The sequence below is a fragment of the Dama dama genome, chromosome 14 (assembly GCF_033118175.1).
Source record: "Dama dama isolate Ldn47 chromosome 14, ASM3311817v1, whole genome shotgun sequence".
NCBI lineage: Eukaryota > Metazoa > Chordata > Mammalia > Artiodactyla > Cervidae > Dama > Dama dama.
In genome coordinates, this window is record NC_083694.1 from 27,511,697 (window position 1) to 27,538,712 (window position 27,016).

Here is a 27,016-nt window from a genome sequence, read left to right on the forward strand (position 1 = left end):
GCCGGGGGCGGGGCCTGCGCCGGCACCGGGTCTGCCGGGCGCTGGGCCAGCCGCGTAAACACCGCTGGAGCGGCGCGGCGGAGCAGGTGAGCCGGCTGGATGGGGCGCGCGGGTGGGGGGCCCGATCGCCCTCCGCTCGAGGGGCGCGAGGTAGAGCTGCACTCCGCCGGCCGGGCCCTGCCCTCCGCGCGCCCCTCGCCCCGGCGGGTCGCGGCCTCGGGGCGGTTCCGGGGCTGAGGCCCCAGCGGCTGGGGAGGGGAGGGCGCCGGGACCGCTGCGATGGGGGCCGGCCCGGAACTGGCCAGTGGAAGGAGCTCAGGGAGCCGCTCCAGGCCTCGGGCCTTCAGCCGGGCCGGTTTCTCCCCGCCGCCGGAGCCCCCGCCGGAGTGGGCGCGGTGCGATCTGTTAAAGGGCCGGGACATTTAAAGGAGCAGCGCACGTGGGTCTCAAAGGCGTGCGGACGCGGCAGTGTGTTCCTCCCTCCTGACTGGCACCTGATGGGCGCCCAGCCCTGCCGGCCTGCGACACGCGGCCCCGGGCTCTGCTTGGCAGTGGCAGGAGGGGAGGCGGAGGTCTTTCCGCCGGCGTGAGGAACAGGACCTAAGGACAGGGCCTGGAGCCGCTAGTTTCGTTATCTGCGATGTTTGGCTGTTTTTTTGATCAGGCATTTACAGCTCTGAGGAGACTCCCAGAATCTAGCTTTTGAAAAGCTGAATGAACCTGAAACAGGAGCTAATTCCCATCCCAAATTTTATCAATGAAGAAACTCAGCCTTCAAAGCTAAAGTGACTTTGTTCAAGGTCACGCAGGTAGGATATATGAGAGCCAGGCTTCGAACCCGTTGTCCTGGACTCTAGTTCTCTTGTCCAGACCTGGGACTAGACCTCAGCACTTGGGACAGCTGGATGAAATGCCCCAGTCTGTGACTTAATGCGTATTCCCTTTTGACGGCATGAACTGTGGATTGTTGCAGTAGCTGCATCCTCATTCACAGATGGAGAGCCTGAGAGGCGGTTCCCATCCAGAGCAATCGCAGAGCCAGATTGACCCAAAATTGACTGCGTGGGTTGCCAGCCTGTCCTGAGAGTAATTGATCATTATGGACCCGAGCTCTTCCCACATGGATGGCCCTGATTCAACATAACCCCTTCTGTAGACACTTGAGTCTCCAAGGGTTTTGGTTAAGACCTTTGGTAGTAATTAAAGGCTTTGCATAAGCTGCTGCAGGTGTGTGAGCCTCAGGTTCCCCTCTGGGTGAACCGTGGCTGTGAGGGGGCAGGAAAGTGTGGTAGCAGCTGTGTTTTCTGGGCCCAGCTGGTGAAGGGGCCTGAAGTCCTGTCTGCAGCTCAAAGCTGCAGCTTCGGCCACTCATGAGGCAGGCCATCCAGGTTCTTGCCTTGGGTGAATGTGGGAGCATTCAGGGCAGAGGCTGGAGGTGGAGGACTTCATGCAATGTTACTGTGGAATGGGATGATGGTGCCTTGGGTTTTCAGGAAAAATTCTGTATCATTTGGTGTTGAAGTATTTGTGCACCAAGTCAAGAGTCTAATGTGTGCAGGGTTAGGAGGTGAATGCTCTGAGCCTGTCTGTTTGAGAAAGAGGAGGACAAGGAACAGCCTGGCCAGAGGCTGCTGTTCAACTGTACCAGGGGGCCCTTTGCCCCACCCCCACCCCTACCCCAGCTCCTCTGCACACATGCACACAGGCTTTGCCAGAATGAGAGGTTCCACCTACCTTGGCCCCTCTCTTACATCATTGATGGTAATAATGACAATAACATCACTTATAAGTTTGTTATATACAATAAAAAGCCATTTTGTACAGTAGTTGTCACAGTTATCTAAAGAGTTGCCATCACACTGAAGTGGAAAGGGGAAACTAAGATTCAGGGAATCAAGGACCTTGTCCTGTTGTGCGGCTTCTGTGACTGTGAGTGCCAGCATTTGAACCCAGCTGACTGTGTCTTTTGCATCTTTTGAGTTTTTGCTTGGGAGACCTCCCACTCTCACACCCCACCCATGTGCCTGCACTTGGACATTGTGTAGGAAATTGCTGTAGGATCTCCGATAGAAACTACCTGGCAAAGCCAAAAAAAAAATTTTTTTTAAAGAAACTAAAGCACGGTGTGTATAGGTCACCTTATGTTTCTATTGAAGACACATTTGGCTGTTTTTCAGCTGTTGATTTGACTTTTAGACACTGTTTAGTTGGTAAGACTGGCAAGGCAACAAATGTTTCTGCAAATATTTCCACCTGTCCCTGGACTCCAGCAGCTGGGGGTGGGGCTGGGAGTGGAAGGCAAGAGCTCTGAGCTTGGCATACCCTCCACGCTGCCCCTGGCCAGGGCCTGGGGGTTTCTCCTCACCTTGCTGGCTGCATCTGACCTGGCCTTCAAGCCTTGTAGAATCAGCGTTAGCTTCTTGACCAGGAAGTCGTGAGGCCACCGTGTGATTACAGTCTGGGCAGAAGTAGTTTCAAAGTGATCCTCAGTGAAGACCGGATGTCCAGGAGGGAGATGATTACTTTCCATTCTTTCCATTGCCTGGGAGAAAGGGTTGCTCATTTGTCTTTGCTGAAACACAGTCTTCCGGAGCAATGGGAAGAAAAGTTTAAAGGGCGCTCACCTTCTGCTGTACCTTAACCAGAAACTTTGTGACTTTTTAAAAATGAAAGCAATATGTGTTCACTCTAGAAAATTTGGGATTTTTTTTCTTCAAGTCATCTGTTAGCCCCTAGTCCAAAGAACCACTCTTAACATGAACTTCCTTACAGTACTTTATGCACATACCTGTATTCATGTATTAAAATATTAGAAGTAGGAAACTGAAGATGAAGTTTTGTATCCTGCTTTTTGTGTTAATATTATGCCTTTGGAATTTTCCCTTCATTGAGTGTTCTTGGAAATCCACTGAGTATGTGACCCTCTCAAGTACTTGGAGCAGCAGGGAAGAGCTCCTCGTTGGCAGTTTGGAGACCTGAGCTGTAACTGTGGCTTCTGGTCATGGGCCCTTGTCCCTTTGTCCATCTGGGCTTCAATTTTCCCAAGTATGAAATGGGGTGCTGACCGGATGGCCCTGAAGATCCTTGCCAGTTCTGACATCAGCCTCTGGACATGCCCTTTTGTTTGACAAAATGTTCATGTTGCCAGCATGCCCTGGACTGGGGCTGAAGAGGAAACACCCAGGGCCTGAGTGAGGTGTGACCTTGGTGCTCAACTCATGTCTGATGGTTTAGCATTTTTGTAGCTTTCCAGGGGGGCCATCAACAGGCTTCTGTTGTCCCCTCTCACTGTGTCCCTGCCTTTATTTCATTATAATTACCATTTATTGAACATCTACTCTGTGCTGGACACATTACACATTAGCTCTAATTTTTACAGTCATCTTGCAAAGCGTGCCTATCTTACTTTTTACACAAGAGGAAATGGGCTGTGTGAAGTTAAATTGTCCAAGTATGTGGTTCAGATCAGTCGGCCAGCTGATTCAAACTCTCTCCATTTCTAAGGCTCAGCTTTTGATCGCTGTCTTGCTGCTTTTCATTGAAAGCAAAAACACAATTTATGAGAGGCTGCTCAAAGGTGACTCGGTAGCACGTGGCCAGTGTGGCTACCTTTGCAGCATCTCTCTGTCACTTCTAAACCGCCCCTTTTCCAGGCTTCTTCAGGAAGTGAGAGAAAATGTTTACTGAGCGCTTTTGAGTAGAAAAGGGCAGACAGAGGGAAATCTAGAGCTTGGGTCAAGGTTTAGGCGACCCCAGAGGGTCGCCTGGGGCCTGTGACTCAGGGGAGTGGAGCGGTACTTCAGGGCCTCCCTGTGGGATGGGGGCCCCTGCTCCAGCTGAGGCTGCCTCCCTGTTCTGGGGAAAACCATCCGGCAGGTGATGTGCATCACAGTATGGGCTGGATGGACGGACAGATGGATGACAGTCAGCCAGGGCCCATACATGGTCAGGTGCCTGGGCCAGGGGAAATAGGCAGGCAGGCAAGCTGTGGGAATTTCTAAGGGAATTTCCTCATCTAGTATAAGGGAAGGCTGGGAACGCCCCAGGAGTCATGGGAGCTCTGTGAAGTAGCCATGTGACCATAGAAAGTGACCTTTTTAAAACCATTGCTGCCCTCTTTGAGGGAGCACTGAAAATTAAAATGAACAAACAAGACAAAACAGAAACAGATTCATGTTGATGTTTGGTAGAAACGAACAAGGTACTATAAAGTGATTATCCTTCAATTAAAAACAAAAACAAAAAAATAGTGCTGCAATGAATATGGGGGTGCATATATGTTTTTTTGAATTAGTATTTTTGTTTTCCTTCAATAAATATCATAAGTAGAATTGCAAAAAAAAAAAAAGCAAAAATAGACAAGCATATCATGTTTACCAAGTGGGAGAAGGAAAGGGGGAGGTGCAAAATAGGGGAAGAGCATTAAGAGGGACAAGCAAACATGTATAAAATAAATGATACAAGAATGTAATGTGTAGCACAGGGAATACAGCCAGTGTTTTACAGTAACCTTATATGGAATGTAAACTGTAAAAAATTTTAAGTCACTATGTTGTACACCTGAAACTACTGTAATGTTGTAAGTCAACTATACTTCAATACTGAAAGAAAGAAGTACTGTTAGGCCTGTGGAGACAAAGAAAGCAAGTACTAGGATCCAAGCCTTTCTCTTTGGCCCCACCTGTTGACTCCCAATTTTCTTTTGGAACCGAAATTTCCATGTTTTTCCTTGAGGCACTCTTCTTTATGATGGAATTTAAAAATCGATTTCCTACTTATGTAGGAATCTATTTCCTAGTTAGGTCCATTGACCTTAAATTTTAAGGTCAGAACCTTTGCATTTTTCTGAAATGAAAATCAGGTTGAGGAAACTGGGTCACCAAGGTTCCAATAATAATTGCAGGAACTGCTGAGATAGGCAAGGTTGGGGAAATTCCCTGGGTCAGACTCCCTTGGCTTGGCTCATTCAGCATTTGGATCTCATTCAGCTGATTAATGGGAGTGAGCGGTGACTTCTTTGGATGTTTGATTTTACATCCTAATCCAAGGAGTTTTCAGCCACAGCACCTTGTTCTGGGAAGGGTCTCCAGGATGTAGTCTGGGGCACCTGTTCCCCTCATTGGCTTCTCTGCATTTTCCTGTTGCTCCCTCGGAGAGAGGGAGGGCCGGTTGCTACGTGGTTGATGGGATTTGACATCAGCAGGAGAGTCACCCAGCCCCACCCGCACCGGCCTGTGAGTCAGCCTCCCGGCGGGAGTTCTTGGCATCACTGGTGCTCTGCTGTGGACAAACATCCAGCAAGACTGTTTATCTGCATTTTTTCCTTCCAAGGATTGCAGAGTACCTTCAGGCTTCAATTCCAGCTTAGAAGCCAGAGGAATCCATCCCAGCTGCTCTGTTCTCCTTCAGGAGCCAGGTAATAAGAGGGGTTAGGAGAAGGTGTGAAAGCTGCTTCCCAAGGTCCCCGAGTTCAGTGAGAGGGGATGTGGGAGAAGACAGCATGGAAGAATATCTGTCTAAATGCTGATACTTGTTATTTCCCTTTAAAAATTAATAGCTTTACGACCCCATGGACTGTAGCCTGCCAGGCTCTTCTGTCCATGGAATTCTCCAGGCCAGAATACTGGAGTAGGTAGCCATGCCCTTCTCCAGGGGGATCTTTCTGACCCAGAGATGGAACCCATATCTCCCACATTGCAGGTGGATTCTTTACTGTCTGAACCACCAGGGAAGCCCCTGTTATTTCCCTTTTAAAAGTTAATAGCTTTACAAAAAACAGCAGACACAATTCATGTTTTGTTATAGAAGTTTTAAAAAATGTAGAAAAATATCATGTATCACCCGCAATCTCCCTATCCAAAGATAAGCACCTTTAATGTTGTATAATATTTCTTGCCAGTCCTTCATATATATATACATTTTCTAAGAAAATTCAGATGCTTATATCTGTGGTTTCACTATCCAAAGATAAGCACCTTTAATGTTGTATACTATTTCTTGCCAGTCCTTCATATATATATACATTTTCTAAGAGAATTCAGATGCTTGTATCTGTGGTTTTAAATCTACTAAATTTAGCATCTTGGCTTTTTTTCATGTTAGTAAATATTCTTTGAAGTAAGATTTTTATTAGTCATATATCGGATGGATATATTATCATACAGAGTCAGACATCTTAGTCGTTTTCGCTTAAAAAAATTATAAATGCCTGCAACAACCGTGTTTTCAGATAAATCTTTTATTATTTTCGTAGGACAGATTCCGAGAAGTAGCATTTCAGGATCAAAAGGTATGAATGTTTTTAAAGCTCTTGATGTTTACTGCCTTCAAAAAGGCTGGTGCAGTTTGTACCAGGGATGCTTGAGATCCAGTTTTTTTCACACCCTCCATCCAGGTGGGCATTGCATGCGTACCTTGTCAGTCAGATCACTGCATTCTCCCGCTGCAGCTCTCCTAGTCTGAGAAAGCTCCTGTTGCTCTTCCTCCCCAGGGGATCTCAGACCAACCACAGGGTATTCAGGAGAAAGGACTGCTCATTCTTTCACGCCCCCATTCAGCGAGCAAGTTGTGCAGAGCAGTAAGTAAGTGTGCTAAGGTAGGTGCGTGAGGCCCTGCCCTTGCAATAGGGAGGTGAACTGTAACTGGACACTTTGAGCACCAAGTTTGGGCCCAGGCTGGGGCATCTGATTACTTGGCAGGAGCAGCTCCAGGGAGGGTTTAACACCGGCCTGAGAATCGCCCAGGGACTGTCTCAAAATGCAAATCCCTGGACCTTTGGCCAGAATGAAACAGGATCTGCATTGGAAGTTAGCACCCTAACATAGTGTTTAAGAGCACAGAACCTGACCACCTCAGTCCAAGGATGACTTTGAACTTATCACTTTTAAAATCTTTTTTCCTCATCTGTAAAATGAGAAATAACGGCAGTACAGTAAGTGCCCTGCATCGAACAAGTTCTGTTCCAAGAGGCCATAAATCCAGTTTGTTCTTAAGTCCAACAAAGTTAGCCTAGGTACCCAACTAACACAATTGGCTATACAGTACTATGCTGTAAGAGGTGTATAATACTTTTCACACAAATAATACATAAAAAGGAAACAGAAAATTTTTAATTTTACAGTACAGTACCTTAAAAAGTACACCAGACATGTGAACTCACGCTACCGGGCTTGCGAACTCATGTTCGAATCTCTGAAAGTGTGCAGGTTGAAGGCTCGTCCGTAGGAGACTGACTGTCCCTCGTTCCTGACTTGTGTTTAGCACACAGTGAGGGCTCAGCAGCTTCTCTGCCGCCACCCTTCAGGTGGCCTGGGCCACGTTGCCAAACTGCATCTCCAGCATCTTACAGCTTTCTGAAAGTCCTAAGCCATGCCCTCAGATGCTGGGAGCCCCAGAAAGTGCCTCCAGCTGTCCTCACCTCCTCCAGGGCTAGAGGGCTGTGATTAGGATGCCTTTGGTCCAACCCAAGACCAGCTCTTCTGGCTGCAACCCCTCCCTGTCCAGCTTTTCTGGGGGTCCCGGGCAGCGTCCACGGAGGGAAGGAATCTGCTCAGGGAGCATTTGTTTTCTGCTGAGGAGGCCATACATTACATGTGGTGGTTGGCAAAGCATGTTTTGTAGTTTTCTGACTTTTCTCCCTCTGCACTGCAGTTTCACATGGAAGGGATATAGTCTGTTTTTAAATGTGCTCTCCCTGGGTGTGTCCACAGACTTTGGGAGGCAGACGTGTTTTCCTGGGATTTGGTGACTGGCTGAAGAAATGGAAATTGGAAAGGACTTAACTCCTACTTGATCGTGGATCCCCTGCTTTTCTCTTCCTACCTGCCCTGTAGCTCCCTTTCTCCTTCAAGAAGCATCTTAGCCTCTTATTTGTCCAGTCCCCTCGTGCTTTGCTCTGGGGACTGAGGCAGCCTGGCTGCTGGCAGCTGTGGTTCTGAAGGGTGAGCTCGCCTCTGCCCTGGGGGCTGCAGCCCTCCCGTTTAGATGCAGGAATTCCTGACCCACTCCTCCAGTCACTGTGAAGATAAATCCCAGGGCCTCTAAAGGCGTGGGAAGAACAGAAGGAGGGAGATGGTAACTAAATTATTAATTCACAGCCCAGACAAAACAAAGTATTGAAAGAGCTGCTACACTGTTCCAGATAGGATGTCCTAATTTAGCTTGAGGTGCAGCCTGCTAGCTCTGTGTTCAGTGTCGCTCTTTCAGTAAGAATGGACTCAGCGTTGCCACAGGGTCAGTGAGGGCATCTCCTGGGCCCAGGCAGGTGTATGTTTAGGATTTATCTAGCGGGGCCCACCCTTGCAGAGGAATGCTTTAGAGTTTTTCTGCCTGGGTCTCTGTTAGGTAATCTCTTTCATTACTGTTACCATAGATGAAGGACGCTAAGAACTTCCCAAGGTCTCACAGCCCGTCCCCTCTAATTGGGCTCCTGGGTAGACTCTGCTGGTCCCAAGGTCCGAGTGCTGAGAAGCAGATCCGTCTCCTGGGTCCTGGGCAGCACCGCTCCTGGGGTCTCCGGGGAAGAGGCAGGAGGGCTCAGCCGGCCCTCTGCTCCCACACAGCACACTCTGGTCACATCCCTCCTAAATTCAGAAACCTTGGCTGCCCCCTCCCGCCGCTAGCTTCAGCTCCTCCTCCCCGGCTGGGCCCCCACGCCCCTCCCTTGGATGGTCCCACCTCCTGTCGCTGCCTCTGTGGTCCCCACACTTCAGCCACCTCAGCCTGCTGGGTGTTTCAGAATTTCAGCCAAGGCCCCCATTCCGCCATCTGTTTACGAGGTTACTTCCAGGTGCCCACCTACTGCAGCCTCTGCCTGGCAAGATATTCCTAACCTTTGTGCCTCGTCTCATGTCCCTCTTCCTCCTAAAGACTTGAGACGTCTACTCCCCACTGTTGATAGATTGCCCCCCCCCCGCCCCCCGACTTAGTCTTAACTCCAGTAGCACAGCATCTTCGTCACCTCTCCTGGAAGTGACCTTATTTTGCTTCCTACTGATGTCACTACTGCTGTCCCTCCTATACGTGTCGTTTCTCTGCTGAAGCCAGGGGAGCTTAGCTTGCTCATTTTGAATTCCCTGTAAGAGCTACGGGGAAGCCTGTAAGGGCCCGAGTCGGTGAGGAGGATCAGGCTCTGCCATGGGCCTGGACTTGGGGATGGAGCTGAAGTCCAGCTGGAAGTAATGCAGGCCACGGCCTGGGACACTGTCTTCAAAACAAAGCCTCAGAGCCTCTGCCAAGATGAGCAGAACTGGATGCCTCAGTGGAAGGAACCTGCCTGCCTTCTCCACTTGAAAATCATAGGGACTTCCCTGGTAGTCCAGTGGTTAAGACTTAGCCTTCCAGTGCAGGGGATGTGGGTTTGATCCCTGGTCAGGGAACTAAGATCCTGCATGCCTTGTGGCCCCCTCCCCCCAAAAAACCAAAACATGCAACAGAAGCAATATTGTAATAAATTCAATAAAGACTTTCGAAATGGTCCATATATTAAAGAAAGACAATATAGAAATAGAGTAAAAATGATCATAAATTCTGAAGGCAACTGACATGGAGATGAACATTGAGACAAGAACAGACCTGACTGTTCCTACTGGTGTGAGTCTTCCCCAGGGTCCCAGGAGGCAGGTGATGGGGCAGCTGGCCCGGCTGGTGGCTCAGCTGACCTGCCCAGGGTGTTGGTAGGGGTTCGGGCTGCCCCAGCGTCCACATGGTTCTGCTGAGTCCCCACACCTCTCAGGGCAGTGCAGCAGTCTCTGGGGACAGGCTCCCTCCTGTGTGGCCCTTTCAGCTTTGGTTTTTCCTATGGGTCCTGCCCTCGGCTATACTTCCCCAACACACACACTCCTCTCTCGTGGTCTCAGCTCACTGCTCCCGTGGCCGCAGCATCTAAACCTGTGACTCTCATCTCCCTCCCCTCCAGCTCAGACCCTGGCCCTCAGCCACCCCCCAGGCAGCTCCCCCCTTTCAGCCATTTACATTCAGCAGATTTCCCCCAACACCTTGTTCTCCCCACTCCTCCATCCTACTTCCTGCCTGTCATTGTCCTGGACTCTGTCCTGTTATGTCCCCAACATCTTGTCTCTATGGATTCTGTCCCCTCACTTCCATCCGTCTTGCTGCCACCTTAGGCCCTGTTCACACCCCATCATTGTCTCCAGGGAGGTCACCTTTCCTTCTTTCTACTCCTTTTTCAGTCCGTGACCAGACTGAGATTTCTAACCAGAGACCTGATCTGTCACTGTGTCCTTGGGGGACAAAGCCCACCTCCTTAACATGGCGCCAGAGACCCTTAACTCCTCCACACCAGTGTCCCCCTGCCCAACCCTGGAAGTGCCAGGCTCAGGCTGAGACGTTCTTCATGCCCTCTGCCTTTCCCTCCCACCTGGGAGAGTCTGTGTCCATCACATGATGGTATCTTCTCCAGAAAACACTCCTGATCTCTGAGATTTAGTCCCTTCTTTTCCTCTTAGTGAACACTTGGATTATAGAATTTGCCACATTGGATTGGTTTTTATTCTTTTAGGACAAACGTGTCATTGGCACATGATAGATGGTGGTCAGATATTTGTTGATTGAATGAATTGAGTGTGCTGAGAGTTTAGAGTGGCCTTGACATTTCTGGTTGGGAGTTTCATCCCCATGGCCTGGATCCTCTCTAGCCAGTCCCTCTTGAAACTACTGCAGCCTCAGTAGTGGCTCCTGGGGACTCTCCTTTTCTCTTAAATGTTTATTTATGGCTGCGTTGGGCCTTCATTGCTGCTCAGGCTTTTCTCTAGTTGCCGAGAGCAGGGGCTACTCTCTAGTTGCGGTGCGTGGGCTTCTCATTGCAGTGTCTTCTGTTGTTTTGGAGCATGGGCTCTAGGGCACTCCGTCTTCAGAAGCTGCAGTTTCCAGGCTCTAGAGCACAGGCTCAGTAGTTGGGATACACAAGCTTCATTGCTCCTTGCCACGTGGGATCTTCCCGGATCAGGGATTGAACCCCTGTCTCCTGCATTGGCAAGCGGCTTCTTTACCACTGAGCCACTCGGGAAGCCCTAAAGCAGTCCTTTGACAAATGCATCCTGGATGGTCACTGTGGGCAGGACCTGTGTCCAGCTCTTAAAGCCACATCTCACCCTCCGCTGCCTTTGCTTCTCAGGAGAGCGGCACGAAGACCCCTGTGCTCCTTTTCCAGGCACTTGCGGAGGCAGGGCCATGCTCACATTCATGGCCTCTGACAGCGAGGAAGAAGTGTGTGATGAGCGGACGTCCCTGATGTCGGCCGAGAGCCCCACGCCGCGCTCCTGCCAGGATGGCCGGCAGGGCCTGGAGGACGGAGAGAGTGCCGCCCAGTGGGTAAGTTCCTGCCAGCAGTCCGTGGTCTCCGGACAGGCTGCTGGCATCCCATTTCTGGGAGGGAGGGGAAGTGAAGGTGAGAACTGGCCAAAGGGGCGGGTGGCCACTCTGGTGGATCCCAGGTCTGACAGGGCTTGATCGTAGATTCTGCACACGGACGGCCAGTCACAGACCGACTCTGTAATAGACTGCGTGATCCACCCCAACCCTGCCCCCTTGGTTCACCTTCCTATGCAGATTATTAATTCCACAGGAACCTGAGGGTGAGGGTGGATGCTGGGGCAGGCAGCACAGAGGCTGAAGGTCGGTAGGAGGAAACTGCTGGAGGGAACCTTTTTTGATATATGGCTAGAGATGGGAACTGAGAGATCAGCTGATTCGTGTTTGACTTTTGAGCTGGGGATGTGTTTTATGTGTTCAGGCTGCCATAACAAAAATACCATAGACTGGGTGACTTATAAACAGCAGAAGTGTATTTCTCGTTGTTCTGGAGGCTGGGAGGTCAAGGTCAAGGCGCTGGCAGAGCTGATGTCTGATGAGGGCCCACTTCCCAGTTCATAGGCAGCTGTGTTCCCTCTGTGTCCTCACAAGGCAGAGGGTTAGGGAGCTCTCTCAGGCCCCTTTTATAAGGGTGCGAATGCCATTCTTGAGGGCTCTACCCTCGTGAACTAATCACCTCCCAAAGCCTGTATCTCCAGCACCATCATGTTGGGCATTAGGTTTCAACATATGAATTTGGGGGTCACAAACATGCAGCCCGTAGCAGGAGGAGTATGCTGCACTGTGATCTTGCCTCTGCAGCCCAAAAGGCAGGAGATTATAACAGTATGAAGTGGAGAGTGTACATGGGAGAGTCACTTAGTCAAGCTGCCTCCCTCCTCATCAGGGTAAAAACAGTATCTGAATTTGCCTAAATCCCATCCTCTATTTTGCCCATTCTAGTATTTTTCTTTCTTCCAGCCAGCCTCTTTCCCCTCTGCTGAAACTTGAATTCAGTTCTCCTGTCCTCTTCTGGGCTCCGAGAGCGATCTCAGCAGCTCAAGGCCACGGCCCCGCGACTCCTCAGCCAGTTCTTGCTCGTTGTTTTGTCTTTTATCTCCTGGACTTTTTGTGCATTTCAGTTGTTTCAGTTCCTGCCCATTAACAGTTTTCCTTTGCTTCTCAGTTGAATATCTAGATGGAATTCTCTCTGCAAAAAACTGATACCAAAGAGCAGTCACTTTTGATTTCTGTTTCACTTGGCTTTGTCATGGCTGTTACTGTAAATAACAAGGCAGCCAGTGAGCCTGAATTGCCACAATTCTGAAACACATTCTTGAAGATCAGTGTATGTCAGTGTCTGGCAGGCGTCCTATCCTCCTTTGCTGCCTCCTCATTTATACTCTCCCACCTTCCCTAACCTGGATCCTCCCAGATGCTCAATGCCTAGTTAGCCTCTGGTTCAAAGCTGCAAAGCTTGCATGCTGGATTTTGGCAGGGGCAAAAATTTCAAAGTAATTTCTTCCTCTGCAAATTCCCAGTGCCTTATTTGTTAATACAGTCAAAGAGAGTCCCCCTGTGTGCTGACCATTCTGGCTTGTGATTTTTTAACCAAAAACGTTTAGTCTGTACCCTCCTCCCATCACCTGGCCTAGCTCCTCCCAAACTAGTATGGCCGCGTGACCAGAACTGAGTGGCATCCTGAGTCCCTGCACTGAGGGAGGGGACAGATCTGCAGACCTGCTGCAGACCCATTCTGCAGACTGTCCTCGTCTACGGCCACCATGGCCTCCCTTCCTGCATCTGTGGTGGCTAGTGCCAACTCTCAATCTCTAGTTGTCCTCATAAACTTCTCAATGTCCTGGAATGCCACCACTCCCACATCTAAACTACAGCCCGTAGACTGGTTCTTCCATCTGAAAAGCAACATTCAAGCTTCTCATTTCCAGTTCACACACACCCATGCTCTGTGTCACTAGGCCTGCGGCGGGGGGCATTCCGTGGTCCTCACAGCACGGTTTCCCACAGAGAAGCCAGGAGAGTGAGGAGGACCATGAGGACGAGGACCCTGACCGCTACGTCTGCAGTGGGGTTCCTGGGCGGCCGCCGGGCCTGGAGGAGGAGCTGACCCTCAAATACGGGGCAAAGCACGTGATCATGTTGTTTGTGCCTGTCACGCTGTGCATGATCGTGGTGGTGGCCACCATCAAGTCCGTGCGCTTCTACACGGAGAAGAATGGACAGCTGTGAGTTGGGGGCCGGGGGTGGGTGAGGGAGCGGGACTGGGGGCAGAGGGTGCAGCCTGTGTTGGCCCCATGGCAGCCACAGCAAGGAGCAGGGCTGGGGAGCTGCCCGAGTCCACACAACCTGCCCAGGCACCTTCCTAACCGCTCTTGGCCTCAGTTTCCTCATCTGTATGATGGGTTTGGTAACAAGGTTACCAGGAGAGCTGAGTGAGTTAATCCATGTGCAGTGCCCCTGCACCCTGCTCTCACGGCAGGAGGTAAGTTCTCTGTCCTGTTCGAGGTGTGCCACCAGTCATTGCATGACCACGGACAAGTCTCTTTCTCTCTGGGCCTCTCATTCATTCTCCCGGGGATGTAAGCTAGAGAGGACCACATGATTTCTTAGCTCACTCCCAGACTTGCAAGGGGGATTTTGTTTATCTTAATAAAAAGAATCCAGGAAGAAGCAGCAGCCTGGGAAAATGGGAAGCTTCCCTATGCTCCCTCCCCCAGCCTCCTATGGTATCACTGCTGACTACCTTCTTGAAACCTTATCTTTTTTTTTAAAGGGAGTTTTTGTTACATTTTGTTTATGATTTCTATAATGAAAGGAGTAGAGAAAGAAGCTCTCGCCCTCAGGAAGCATATAGTCTGTTGGGGACTCAGAGCAGCTCAGGTGAAAAGCGTTGAGACCATGAGAACTTGGCAAGCAGTTTGCTTCCCTAAGAGTGTGGGATCAGTGAACTGCCTCCTTAGTTTATAGCTGCCTGTGCAGTTACTGGGCTATGTTGGGTGTGGGTAGGGGTAGCAGTGGGGTTGGAGGCATCCTAGGCTTGATGGGGAGGTGGGTACAGAGCTGGAGAGTGGGGTCAGCTGGGAGAAGCACTTCCGGGAGAGGTTTTAGTTGTTGTGGGGGCCCAGGAGGCCGTGGTAAAGGCCAGTCAGGCCCTCCTGGGTGGCTGCATCAGCTCAGTTAGAAGTTGGAGTTAGGTGCCAGGGAGGCAGGACAGCTCGTGAGGATGGTGGGCAGCACTCAGACCAGGGCAGCCAGAGTGCTGTGCTGAGGGCCAGGGGTGCCCAGGATGCCTGCGTCACCAGGTCCAGGCTCCCTGGGGTGGAGGGTGCAAGCAGGCCGGGCGCAGACCTCTAGCCCTTGTCTCCTTCCTCAGCATCTACACGCCGTTCTCAGAGGACACGCCCTCGGTGGGCCAGCGGCTCCTCAACTCCGTGCTCAACACCCTCATCATGATCAGCGTCATCGTCACCATGACGATCTTCCTGGTCGTGCTCTACAAGTACCGCTGCTACAAAGTGAGCCGGTCTGCCTGCCCCCTGCCTCCTGCCACGCCTCAGGGCCTCTCCTGCAGCAACCTTGGCTTTCATGCCTCAGGGCCTCTTATAAAGCAACCCTGGATTTCATGCCTCAGGGCCTCTTATAAAGCAACCCTGGATTTCATGCCTCAAAGCCTCTTACGCAGCAACCCTGGATTTTTTTTTTTAAGCAGAGTTCCTTTTTTCCTATAAAATAGACCTCAAGTTTTGGAGCAGGCCTACCTCATTTTTGGGGGTTTCACAGATACTGTGTTTTCTTTCTTTCTTTTTTTTTTTTAAACAAATTGAAGGTTTGTGGCAAACCTACATTGAGCAAGTCTGTTGGTGACATTTTTGCAACAGCATTATTTTTTAATTAATGCTGTTTTTAACAGTTTTTTTTTAGATATAATGCTATTGCACACTTAATTGACCTCAGTGCAAGCATTAACTTTTGCATGAGGTGGGAGACCAAAAAATTTGTGACTCACTTTCATGCGATACTCACTTTGTTGTGATCTGAAACTGAACCCGAAAATCCCTGAGGTTTGCCTGTACTTTCTCCCACCCGACTCCTGCCCCACCACGGGTTACCCAATACGCCTGTCCTTTCAACTACACTTAATCCCACTTAGCTGAGTTCCTCCTTGCTACATTCATAGGGTCACTTCTCATATTCATCTCGGGGCTAGAGGTCTGCGCCCGGCCTGCTTGCACTCATATTCAGAAGTTAATTTTATTTTGCCTGTCCTTCCGAAGAAGTCAGATTTTCTATTTTAAGCTTCTTTCACCATATACTTCCCCTGCAAGCTTATTTTTTATTTTCCCATTTGCCTTTCAGCTGGGGGTATACAGCTGCTATACCGAGATCTTCCAACTCCCAGAGACCTTTGGGTGGGCCCTGCCCTGCAGAGCAGCTCTGGGGAGGAACAGGGGAGTTGAGTCCCACCTAGCCCAAATCGTCCACAGAGATCCATAAGCTTTTAGGCATGAGTTTCAGGCTTTTCTCCCAAGGAAGGCTTTGAAGCCGTGAGGACTGAAAGGAAGTTGAACTAGACATTATTGATTTTAAACTGTTCACACGCAGGTGTATGCAGCACTGGGTATTCAGGCTGCTGGCATCTGTGGAGCAGGTAGAGAGAGGTGGAGAGCCTCAAATAGAGGGACGAGCTGGGTCCTGGCTGGGGGTGAGTAGTGGGAGGGGGTGTCCAGGAGCTGGAGCTTCTTAGTAAATAGCTGCCTGTATAACCGAGGAAGAGTTTGTGATTGGGGCAGAAGGGGCCGTGGATGGTGGAAGGTAGGGTAGAGGGCTTTTGTTTGGAGCAGAGGCTACGGCATGCGTGAGGACAAGCCAGGAGCGGGGCCGGGGAGAGCCGGCAGTGCTGTGGTCAGCAGGTGTCACCTGACCACGCTAGGAACTGTTGGGAGGCCGCTGAGCCTCCATTCAGTCAGATTTACTCCACGACACGGACAAGAGGTGATGGTGATCTGGGCAGGCTCGGGTAGGATGAGGAGGATCAGCACATACCAGAGGTGCCCCTTCTGCTTTGAGCAGACAGCCAGGTGGCTGCTGCGGTCCCCAGTGGCCTGAGCTGGTGACTGATGGGTCTGTCCTCTGAGGAGGTGGGTTGCAGTGACACCCCCCTCACCTCTGACCCTCCCTTGTTTGGGCCAGGAGAGGAGGAGCCTGCCCTGACCACACTCTGTCTAAAATAGAAGCACCCAGTGGGTCTCTTGTCACTTTCCCCAGCCAGTTTTTTTCTCAGCCCTTATCTCTTCCTGCTAGTGTGTGTCTATGTGTTTGTTGTCTTGCTGCCCACACCTGGCGATGCAGCATGTGGGAGCAGAGACCCGGCCAGCTTTCTCTCTGGAGCCTGGAATGTGCCAGGCATGTTCTTTCCAGGTGAACAAGTAGAGAGCTGGGTGTTTAGACAGCAAGGAGTTCCAGCTCCTTGGTATGCTTGCTGGGTTACCTGGAGAGAACACATTGAATGTCTGTGCCCTCCTTACCTGTAAAACAGCCAGCTTCCAGCATAGTCAGGAGGAGCCTAAGGAGGAAGGGATTCCAGGCTTGGGTATCAGTCCTGAGGACCAGGGGCCTGGGGGCCTGCAGTCACGATGCCTATTTCCACCCAGTTCATCCATGGTTGGCTGATCATGTCCTCTCTGATGCTGCTCTTCCTATTCACCTACATCTACCTCGGGTGAGTGGCCGCTGGGGGACAGCGGGACCTTGGGTGAGTGGCTGCCGGGGGCAGCAGGTCCTCTGAGACCGCTTCCCTGTGGCATGGGTGGGTCTGAAGGACCCGGGAGGGAAGGGTGCCCCTTGTTGCTACTCCAGGAGCCTGGCCTCCTTGACACTGCAGTGGAGCCCTTCGTTGGGCCACACGTCTCCTTCTGGTTCCTAATTTAAAACAAAGACTCAGAGTCATCACAGAGGAGGCTGTGAACCTGGGCTGAGGCAGGGATCAGAAAGGCCTCAAAATTTACATTCCAATCTTTGGGCTGGGACTGGGTCCCTCCTTTTGGGGGAAGGTGGTCTCTCTTGCCCTGGATTTAGGACATCAGCCTAACCCAGGGGCCCAAAAAAACTAGAGGCACAGGAGAAAACACTTTTCCAAAGACCTTTTCCATGGGCAGAGGGTCGTCCAGCCCAAGGACAAGATGTCAGTATACTCCCCACCTTGTTTCAGAAAACAAGGGGTTACCTGTAGGGCTCATGGAAGTGGGGAAGGCGATGTTAATAAATGAGCCAGAGATTAGGGAAAGCCAGGATGTGACTTGATGATTGAGGGTGTTGGACTGCCTGGCTCAGGGTCTGACATCTCCAGTGAGTGTCCCAGCCCCCGGGCTCGACTTTGGTCTCACAGGGAAGTGCTCAAGACCTACAATGTGGCCATGGACTACCCCACCCTGTTCCTGACCGTCTGGAACTTCGGGGCGGTGGGCATGGTGTGCATCCACTGGAAGGGCCCCCTGGTGCTGCAGCAGGCCTACCTCATCATGATCAGCGCGCTCATGGCCTTGGTGTTCATCAAGTACCTCCCAGAGTGGTCCGCCTGGGTCATTCTGGGTGCCATCTCCGTGTATGGTAGGTGGGCTGCCAGCCTGGTGGGGGGCCTTGGAGTGACGTCCAGGGCAGAATCCTGACTGCTAGACAGGCTTGGTGGGTGCTGAGAAGTCCCCTCCTCCTCCCTCCAGCCCCCTCAAGGAGGCCTGGATGGTCTCCCTTCTGAGAAGTTCACCTTCATAAAAAACAAACCGGGTCCAATGGAATCATGACTGTTGACGTGATTACTAATAACAACAAATGTTTCCTGAGCACTTGCACCCTTAAGCACTTTGCATGCCAGAAGTCATTTGCTCCTCAGAACAACCCTGAGATTGGGCACAGTACCAGTAAATAATGAGTACCCCACATGCAAGCTGCTCTTTAATTAGTATAATCTTGCCTCGGTATCATTGGGGGACTGGTTCCAAAATCCCCTGAGGTACCAAAATCCAAGGATGCTCAAATCTCTTACATAAAATGACATAGGATTGGCATATAACTTATGTACATCCTCTGAAATAGTGTATGTTTTTTTAAGATTTTTGTTTTTTGATGTGGCCCATTTTTAAAGTCTTCACTGAATTTGTTACAATGTTCTTTCTGTTTTATATGTTGATCTTTTTGGCTGTGAGGCATGTGGGATCTTAGCTACCCTACCAAGGATCGAACCCACACCCCCTGCATTGGAAAGCGAAGTCTTTACCATTGGGCCAGGGATGTCCCCTCCCAAACATTTTAAATTATCTCTAGATTACTTATGTAGTACAATATAAGTGATATATAAATAGCTGTTGCTGCTGCTAAGTTGCTTCAGTCGTATCCGACTCTGTGCGACCCTATAGACGGCAGCCCAACAGGCTCCCCCGTCCCTGGGATTCTCCAGGCAAGAACACTGGAGTAGGTTGCCATTTCCTTCTCCAACACTTGAGAGTGAAAGTGAAGTCGCTCAGTCATGTCCGACTCTTCATGACCCCATGGACTGTAGCCTACCAGGCTCCTCCACCCATGGGATTTTCCAGGCAAGAGTACTGGAGTGGGTTGCCATTTCCTTCTCCAATAAAAAACTCTTAATAGAATGTAAATGACGTTTATAATTGCCAGTGTGCAGCAAATACTGGTTTGGGGAGCTTTCTGGAATTATTTTCTGAAATTTTTGATCCGTGGCTGATTGAATCTATGGATACAGAACCCAGAGATCTGAAAAGTCGACTGTATTAGATTACCATCACCAGTACTGCTTCTTACATTCTTAGGATAAGGAATTTGGGGCTCAGAGAAATGGGACTTCAAGCCCATCCTCTGGGTCTCTGAGCCACACAGCAATCCCTATTTGCAGTTAGCCCATTTAGACCCCACCATGGGCTCCAGCCAGTGCAGGCTCTAGGGATCGAGGCTGAAACCCAAGGGTGGGGTTGCTGAAACAGGGGGGCATGGTTGGAGAGCCTTGCCCTGAGATTCCAGGATATACTCGCCCGGGCCTGGTGTCAGAGCGCTGACTCCTGTCTGGGGGCTGGCTGCAAATAAATGTCTTTCTTAACATGCCAGGGATGACTTTGCTTTCCCAGATCTTGTGGCTGTGCTATGCCCCAAAGGGCCACTGAGGATGCTGGTGGAAACCGCCCAGGAGAGAAATGAGCCCATATTCCCTGCCCTCATATACTCATGTGAGTGACCCCTGTGCTTCCTTCAGACGTGGGAACCAAGGTTTGCATTGGCCATGGCTTTCAGAGTTAATGGGGAGACAGTTTACCTTTTTCCTGATCAAAGGAGGGGAGGCAGCCTTGGTGACCCCAGGAGGGGTCCAGCTTCCCGACATGAAGGTGGGCTGCGTCCTGCTGTGGGTCAGGAAGAAGCTTGGACGTTTAGAGCAGGAAGAGGGCTTCCAGGAATGTGGCCCGCGTGCAGTTTCATCTCATCCAGGCTCACGCAGTGGGCGTGGGCCGCGTTCCCATGAGCCCGAGGCCACCCACTCAGCCCTCCAGGCCCCTGGAAAGGGACTTTGGGGAGGGACTGTTCAGGGCAGGAGTTTGGGGAGGCAGGTGGCAGGATGTCTGCCTTTCCCTGGGCTTTCTCAACAGCTGAAGCTCAGTCTCTAAAGAAGCACTCTCGGGGTTGCTGCTGGCCAGTGTGCAGGGATCTCTATTTATGAAAGCATCAGCAAGCATGCACTGACGGCGGGCACCTTGTGGTGGGCACTCTGCTGGGTGTTGGATGTGCAGCGGAGTCTGGACCCCCAGAGGCCCCCTAACAGAGGCCATAAGCAAATACCCACAGGGACTGAGGGTCCGTACAGGCTTTCTGGGGACATAGACTGTCCCACTTGCCTTCCAGGCCCCGGGGGCAGCCCTAGTTAGTACTGTCTGAGGCTGGACCCTTTTCTCCTTCCCCAGCCGCCATGGTGTGGACCGTGGGCATGGCCAAGCTGGACCCTTCCTCTCAGGGAGCCCTTCAGCTCCCCTATGACCCAGAAATGGGTGAGTATCGGGACTGACAGCCTGTCATCATGGGGGAGTGGTGCTTTTCCGCCTGACTTCTCTGGAAGGCATAAGGACAGGACGGGCAGGGAAGACTAACCCCTCTGGCACACACACCGTGGGGATTGGGTGCGGGTGGGACTTTGCTCATCTGCCTCAGACCTGCTTCTCTCCCTTCCCTCCCCGTGCGGTGTGGTCTGGAGAATCCTCTTTGTGTTGGGCTGGGCATGGTGCAGGGTGGGGCAGGGAAGCTCTGGGCTCAGAATCCTCTGACCATCTCTTGTCTTTCTCCCTCCTCACATGACACTGGACACCCAGAAGAAGACTCCTATGACAGTTTTGGGGAGCCCTCATACCCTGACGTCTTTGAGCCCCAACTGCCTGGCTACCCGGGGGAGGAGCTGGAGGAAGAGGAGGAAAGTAAGGTGTCCAGACGGAAGGTCTGCGTGGGCCGAGGGTGGGGCTCCCTGAGGTCAGGGAAGAGCCCGTTTGACATCAGAGATGCTTCATAAAGTCAGGGAGAAGCCTGCCAAGGCGCAGTCCTATGGGCAGGCCACAGGGACTCAACGCCCAGGCTGCACCTCGTGTGTGACAGATGTTGGCCATGTGCCCACTCTGCACTGGGGGGTGATCGTACGGGTGCTGCTCTGGGGGTGCTGCCATGCAGGCGTGGGCCCTAAGCACCCTCTCGGGAGCTGGGAGGACCGAGCAGAAGAACATAGGGTGGTAGGGGCCCTGACAAGGCCGTTGACCTGCTTGAGGGGGTCAGAGGAAGTCTCTTAAGGAAGTAACTTCTGAGCTGAGCTCCAGAGGCTGAGGACACAGACGGGGATACACAGTGCTGGGGGAGGGGGGGCTGTGTGGGTCGGTTTCCAGCCGAGGGCGCCTTGGGAGCAGTGACCCTGGGGCTGACTTAGAGGAAGTGGAAGCAGGACGCTGAGACCCAAGTGCAGAGATGGAGCCGGGAGACAGGCAGGGGCTTCAGGGGCTTTCTGGATCAAGATGGGGGTTCTCATCTGCGTCCTGTGAACAGTGGGAGCCATGGGATGGGGAGGGGTTTGAGCTGTGCGGGAGTGGGGAGACGAGGGGGAGGGCAGGACTGTGGCTGGTAGAGTGTGCGCTCGAGTAGCCGGAGAATGTCCCAGTGCAGCCGCGGGGTCACAGACGTAGGCTCTGTTCTGTGCTCTGGGGGTGAGCTGGGCTGGGCAGGTCGGTGGGGCTGTGGAGCGTAAGGCAGGGGCAGAGTTGGGGTGCAGGCTTCTCCCAGGCAGAGCCCCGAGTGGCTGGGAGCAGAAGGAGCAGGTGTGGAGGAAAATCTTGAAGACCCACCCAAGGACCTTCTGATATATGGTTATGTTTCCAAGCGGATTAAAATAACCTATCAGCACCCATTTATGGACCACTAGTGTGTACCGGGAGGCACATGGGAGCCAGGGGGATGCTGCCAGGTTAACACAGCTGCTGCCCTTGAGAAGTTACCCATGGAGCAGCCCAAGTCAGGGGGGTTAGGTAAGAAGTACTCAGGACAGACGTGGGGAAGACAATAGGCTGTAGGCTGGCCTGGAAGGACAAGTTGTCAGTCATCCAGCAGACAGGCAGCTGGGCCAGAGACTGGCCTGGTGCTGAGCCCCCGCCTGAATCAGCACTGAAACCACATGGGCACCATCCCCACATGACCACCCACCTTTCACATGCCAGCGACAAGCTCTGGGGGTCTCCAGGCCACCCACACTCCTGACCAACTGGCTACAAATCTGGGGATTCTCACAACTCCATCAGGTTGGAAAATTTACTAGAATGACTCTCGAAACTCAGAGAAGTGCTGTACTTACCATTACAGTTTTATTGATTTTATAAAGGACATAAACGAGGACCAGTCGGCCAAATGAAGAGCCACATAGGGTGAGGTCTGGGAAGATGCTCTCTGCCCTTGGGGCCTGGGAATCACCCCCACCCCTGCATATGGATGTGTGTATCGAGTTCCAGTGTCCACAGTTTTTACTGGGGTCTCATTACATAGGCATAATGGATTGAGTCCTTGCTCATGACATTGGACTTCATCTCCAGGCTGCCTCCTCTCCCCAGACTCAGCCTAGCCTAGAGTCTCAACCTCCTTATCACATGGTTGGTCTTTCTGGTGACCAGTGGAAATGGCAACCCACTCCAGTATTCTTGCCTGGAGAATCCCAGGGACAGAGGAGCCTGGTGGGCTGCCGTCTATGGGGTTGTCCAGAGTCGGACGCGACTGAAGCGACTTAGCAGCAGCAGTGGCGGCGCCATCCTCTTGCTTGCATAAATGATCCAAGGGGCTGCTCAACAACAAAGACACTTCCATCACTGGGGAAATTCCAAGGGTTTGAGCTCCCTCCCAGAATGAGGGACAAAGGCTGGTTCAATTCTGTTCCACAACAGCATTGGCAAAGGCTCAGATGAGAGGGGAGGAAGCCATCTGGAAGCTCTGGGATGTTTGGTGGCCAGAGAAGCTGGGGGCCAGACCTCCAAGGGTGAGCGGTACTCCTGGGAGCTCAGACTTCATCCTGGAGGCCATGGGGAGCCATTAGGCATTTGTTGCAGGGAATTAAAGTGAGCAGAGCTGCATCCCAGACAGATCCAGGTGGCAGCAGGAACACAGAGGTGAGGGAAGAGCCAGAAGGGCCTGACTCGGGTATCACCACCTGCCTGGGATGCACCGGCAGGACCCGGCTGGACAAGGGATGGGCAGGGAGGTGGGGAGAGTGATGAGAGGAGGGGCCGGCAGGTGGGAGGCTCTGGAGGACCTTAGGTGGAGAAGCCAGAGACACACGAGGGGGAGTAGTGCTCAGGAAGGTCAGGGTTCCAGGCCCGAGGAGGAGTCACCAGGATATACTTGTTGTCAAAACTGTGGGTCCCCAGAAGGTACCCAGGAAGGGTGCAGGGTCAGAGTGGACAGCCAGAGGGCCAGCGTGAGCGATGTTAAGGGGATGAAGGGAAGGTCGCTTGTGGAGGATCCTGGGGAGCAGACAGAGGGCAGGGTGCTGAGATAGACAGCGTGGGGGTGTCCACGGGGGCCGGGTGGTGGCCTTGCCTGAGCACATTGACTGGGGGATGTGGGACTTACTGCCTCAGGTCTCTGAAGTGCCTGCGAGGTGAGCGCAGTTCCTTTGAGAAAGAACTGATTGAAAAAGGAGAGAGAAGGGAAGGGAGAGCAGGCAGAAAAGGGAAGCTGGAGAGGGGATGGTAGCAAGAGACCTGCAAGAGCGGTCCTCTCTGTAAGAGGGCAGGGCTTACATGGTTGCCAACATGAGGAAGTTGGGAGTGGTGGAGGGGTGAAGGAAAGAACAGACTAAGGTGAGGTGCTTCTTGCTTGGAGCCCAGAGTGGAGGGGGTGGGGTGGGGTGAGACACGCAGGGCATGTTTCCTTGATGCAGACCTGCTCAATTCCAGTCTGTTTCATGAGCATTTTTATTGTCCATGATGAATGAAATTATCCTATAAGAAGGTGTACAGGGCAATTGTACTGAAGGAAACAAAACATCCTAGAAGCTCATCTCCTTTTCAGTAATGGATATACTAGTTACAAGTTACCTTTATCTTCCCTGGTGGCTCAGTGGTAAAGAATCTGCCTGCAGTGTGGGAGAGTGTGTTTGATCCCTGGGTCAGGAAGATCCCCTGGAGAAGGAAATAGCAATCCACTCTAGTATTCTTGCCTGGGAAATTTCCATGAGGCTGAAAGAGTCAGACACGACTTAGCAACTACACAACAACAACAGAGTTGATTTACAATATATGTTTACCTCTTTTAAAGAGACATTAGTCTCCAGAGGACCTTGGGTATCATATATACTCTTAAAAGCAATGAAATTAAATTTCCTAAAAAGCATTTATAATTCATACTCAGTGCTAATTTGGGTAACTTCCCACCAGCCCTGGACAATGGATTTTATTCACTCTTGTCTTTACTCAAACCAAGTACCAAGCAGCAGTATTGCGCAAATTATCAGAAATGTTGGCTTTGCACAGCCCAGAATGCAAGTCACCCAGGCCACAGGTTTCCCCCTTTTTCCCACTGGCTGCTGTTTTTCTGAGACAGCTAATCCTTGTCCCAGAGTCCAGGTAAGGTGGGCTAGGCAGTGACACCGCCCATCAGCCCTCTTGAGGTCGCCAGGCCTCTGGGCCCTGGGTCCCCTGGGCTGGGCCAGGTGCCTGGGCCTTTCGGCTGGGGTCAGCCTTCTCTGCTGCTTCTTCTGGGGGCTTCTGAGACCTACAGGTTCCCTCTCTTCCCACCACACAGGAGGCGTGAAGCTCGGCCTCGGAGACTTCATCTTCTACAGCGTGCTGGTGGGTAAGGCAGCCGCCACGGGCAGCGGGGACTGGAACACCACACTGGCCTGCTTTGTGGCCATCCTCATTGTGAGTGGGCCCGGGGTGCTCCCCACCCACCCCTGGGCAGTGGGGGCCCCTGAGGGTCTTCATGGGGGGCCCAGGTACCCCAGGGAGTTTTCTGATGCTGCTATCCCTCGGAAGGGCTTGCCAAAGTCCTTTGGGCAGGGTTGCCAGAAAGATCCTCAAGATGAGACCAAGGTTCACAGGAGGATCTGGTCGTCAGGAGACACGGACATGGTGCAGGGAGGGTGACCAGGGGCTCTGGTGTTACTGAGTGTGCATGCTGGGTGCCAAGGTCTTGGCTAACTCTGTACATTTGTCTTGCCACACCTGTGAGGTAGGGATGGTGACCTGAGATGTTTGAAAGATGGAGCAGGGTGGGGGCCTGGCCGTGGGCACAAAGCTGTGAGGCCCGAGCTGTGATTTGAACTCGGGTCTCTGACTCCGGGGCTGCGTGTTTTCCCTCCACACCACCCAGACATGTGGTTCTGAGTCCCCATGGGATCTCCTGGGGCTTGAGAGGGGGCCCCTCACTTTGAACCCCAGTGGTGAAATTTGAAGGCCCCTATAGTCACTTAAGGGCTTCCCAGGTGGTGCTAGTGATAAAACAACCCACCTGCCAATGCAGGAGACGCAAGAGATACAGGTTCGATCCCTGGGTGAGGAAGATCCCCTGGGGGAGGAAATGACAGTCCACTCCAGTATTCTTGTCTGGAGAATCCCATGGACAGAGGAGCTCAGCGGACTACAGTCCATAGGGTCACAAAGAGTCGGCCACGACTACAGAGGCTTAGCACACATAGTCACTTATCATGATCAGGTACACGTAATGGGGACACATCCTGTGATGATTGGTGGAGGTGGAGGCCCTGAACGGCCCATACTCAGTGTCTGCCTGGTGAACCTTGGGCATCACGTGGTGTGTTAGGACCAAGGCTCCAGTTCTTTGGACATTTCTCTTTGCCCACAGTGTGTGTCAAGGACTGGGTTGGGGACACCCAGGCTCTTACACTTCCAGACTGTCTGTCCTTGAAGCCCTGCTCTCCCCAGGGAGGGGACAGGCACTCTGGTTCCCTGTCCCCACCCTGGTCCACTGCCTGCATCAGCTGGGGCAGGGACAGGATAGGCAACCACTGCGCCTGCTTGCGGTGGGGGGCAGGGGGTGTGTCACATGGAATTTTGGTTCCCTTGGTGTCAGCTGAGAACACTGCTGCCTTTCAGTCAGACCCACCCAGTTCTTGCATAAATACATGTCCCCTGGGGGAAGGCTTCATGTCATCAGGTCACACGTCACATGGCCAGGGGAAGTGGTCTGGTAGCAGCGGCCCAGTTCAGGAGGCCTGCTTGCCGGTTCATCCATTCATGTGCAAGGCGTTAGTACTGGCTGAAAGCCTCTGCCCCCACGCACCTCCCAGAGCTGCCGAGAGGACCAGGGGAGACGATGGGGTGTCAGGGCTCCTGAGCCCAGACACTGGACCGTCACTAACTGCTCCCCTCCCCATGTCCACACCGGTGGTCACCTCCTCACGCCCCTCCGCCTCTGTGTCCTGCAGGGTTTGTGTCTGACCCTCCTGCTGCTCGCCGTGTTCAAGAAGGCGCTGCCTGCCCTCCCCATCTCCATCACGTTCGGGCTCATCTTCTACTTCTCCACGGACAACCTGGTGCGGCCTTTCATGGACACCCTGGCCTCCCACCAGCTCTACATCTGAGGGGAAGCGGGCCCCGTGGGCTGGAAGCTCTAGGAAGTGGCAACCGGAGGCAGCTGTATAATTTTACACTCTAGTGCCATATATTTTTAAGACTTTTCTTTCCTTTAAAAGAAAATGAGAATGAAAAAGGGTTGTGTTAACTTCGTGAAGAGGAAGGACCAGCTTTGTGGTGCTAGTGGTTTTGTCACCGGGCGTGGCTCACCCCCTCGTGAGCACTCGTCTCACCTGCAGGAAACCCGGAAAGTCAGGCCAGGGGAGCTGAGGACAGTTCCGAGACGTGGGGGGCGCGGGGAAGGCCCCCTGCTCTCAACCCCCAGTCTGGCGTCCTCGGAGGAGGGCCCAGACAGAGGACGAGGCAAAGATATCTGGGACCGGGAGGCCAGGCCCGGGATGGCATGTAGTGCCTGGTCACTCTGACTGGAGAGGAAAAGCCAATTTTCTCTGCGAGGAATGTTCCCAATGCTTTGTCTATGATGTCATCATTATTTTATTACCTTTAGAGTCCTTGTCACGGCAGTCATTGCTGGGAAGTGTCTTAATATCACCATCAATAAATAGCCGAATCCTGTCACA

The 27,016-nt window shown here is 52.1% G+C and overlaps 1 protein-coding gene across 14 annotated transcripts; it reads left to right on the top strand.

Moving 5' to 3' along the window:
- Window positions 1–27,016, top strand: PSEN2 (presenilin 2). Of its 14 annotated transcripts, none has more exons than XM_061160177.1 (14): window positions 1–86; window positions 5,332–5,416; window positions 6,254–6,289; window positions 6,491–6,595; window positions 11,135–11,331; window positions 13,339–13,556; window positions 14,705–14,846; window positions 16,983–17,050; window positions 17,717–17,937; window positions 19,464–19,562; window positions 20,289–20,372; window positions 20,691–20,792; window positions 24,643–24,761; window positions 26,288–27,016. In XM_061160177.1, the coding sequence occupies exons 5-14, from the start codon at window positions 11,191–11,193 to the stop codon at window positions 26,441–26,443; spliced, it is 1,350 nt and encodes a 449-aa protein (XP_061016160.1). In that variant the 5' UTR covers window positions 1–86; window positions 5,332–5,416; window positions 6,254–6,289; window positions 6,491–6,595; window positions 11,135–11,190; the 3' UTR covers window positions 26,444–27,016. The 14 variants fall into 14 exon arrangements, with proteins under 14 accessions (XP_061016160.1, XP_061016155.1, XP_061016166.1 ...); XM_061160172.1 differs by having other exon boundaries at window positions 11,171–11,331; XM_061160183.1 differs by having other exon boundaries at window positions 11,171–11,331; window positions 20,694–20,792.

Bases quoted from the DNA above. Each gene is read 5' to 3' on its own strand.
- PSEN2 (XM_061160177.1), top strand. From the start codon at position 11,191: ATGCTCACATTCATGGCCTCTGACAGCGAGGAAGAAGTGTGTGATGAG. The intron at 17,051-17,716 runs GTGAGTGGCCGC...TTGGTCTCACAG, and splicing joins TTCACCTACATCTACCTCGG to GGAAGTGCTCAAGACCTACA. The intron at 24,762-26,287 runs GTGAGTGGGCCC...TGTGTCCTGCAG, and splicing joins GCTTTGTGGCCATCCTCATT to GGTTTGTGTCTGACCCTCCT.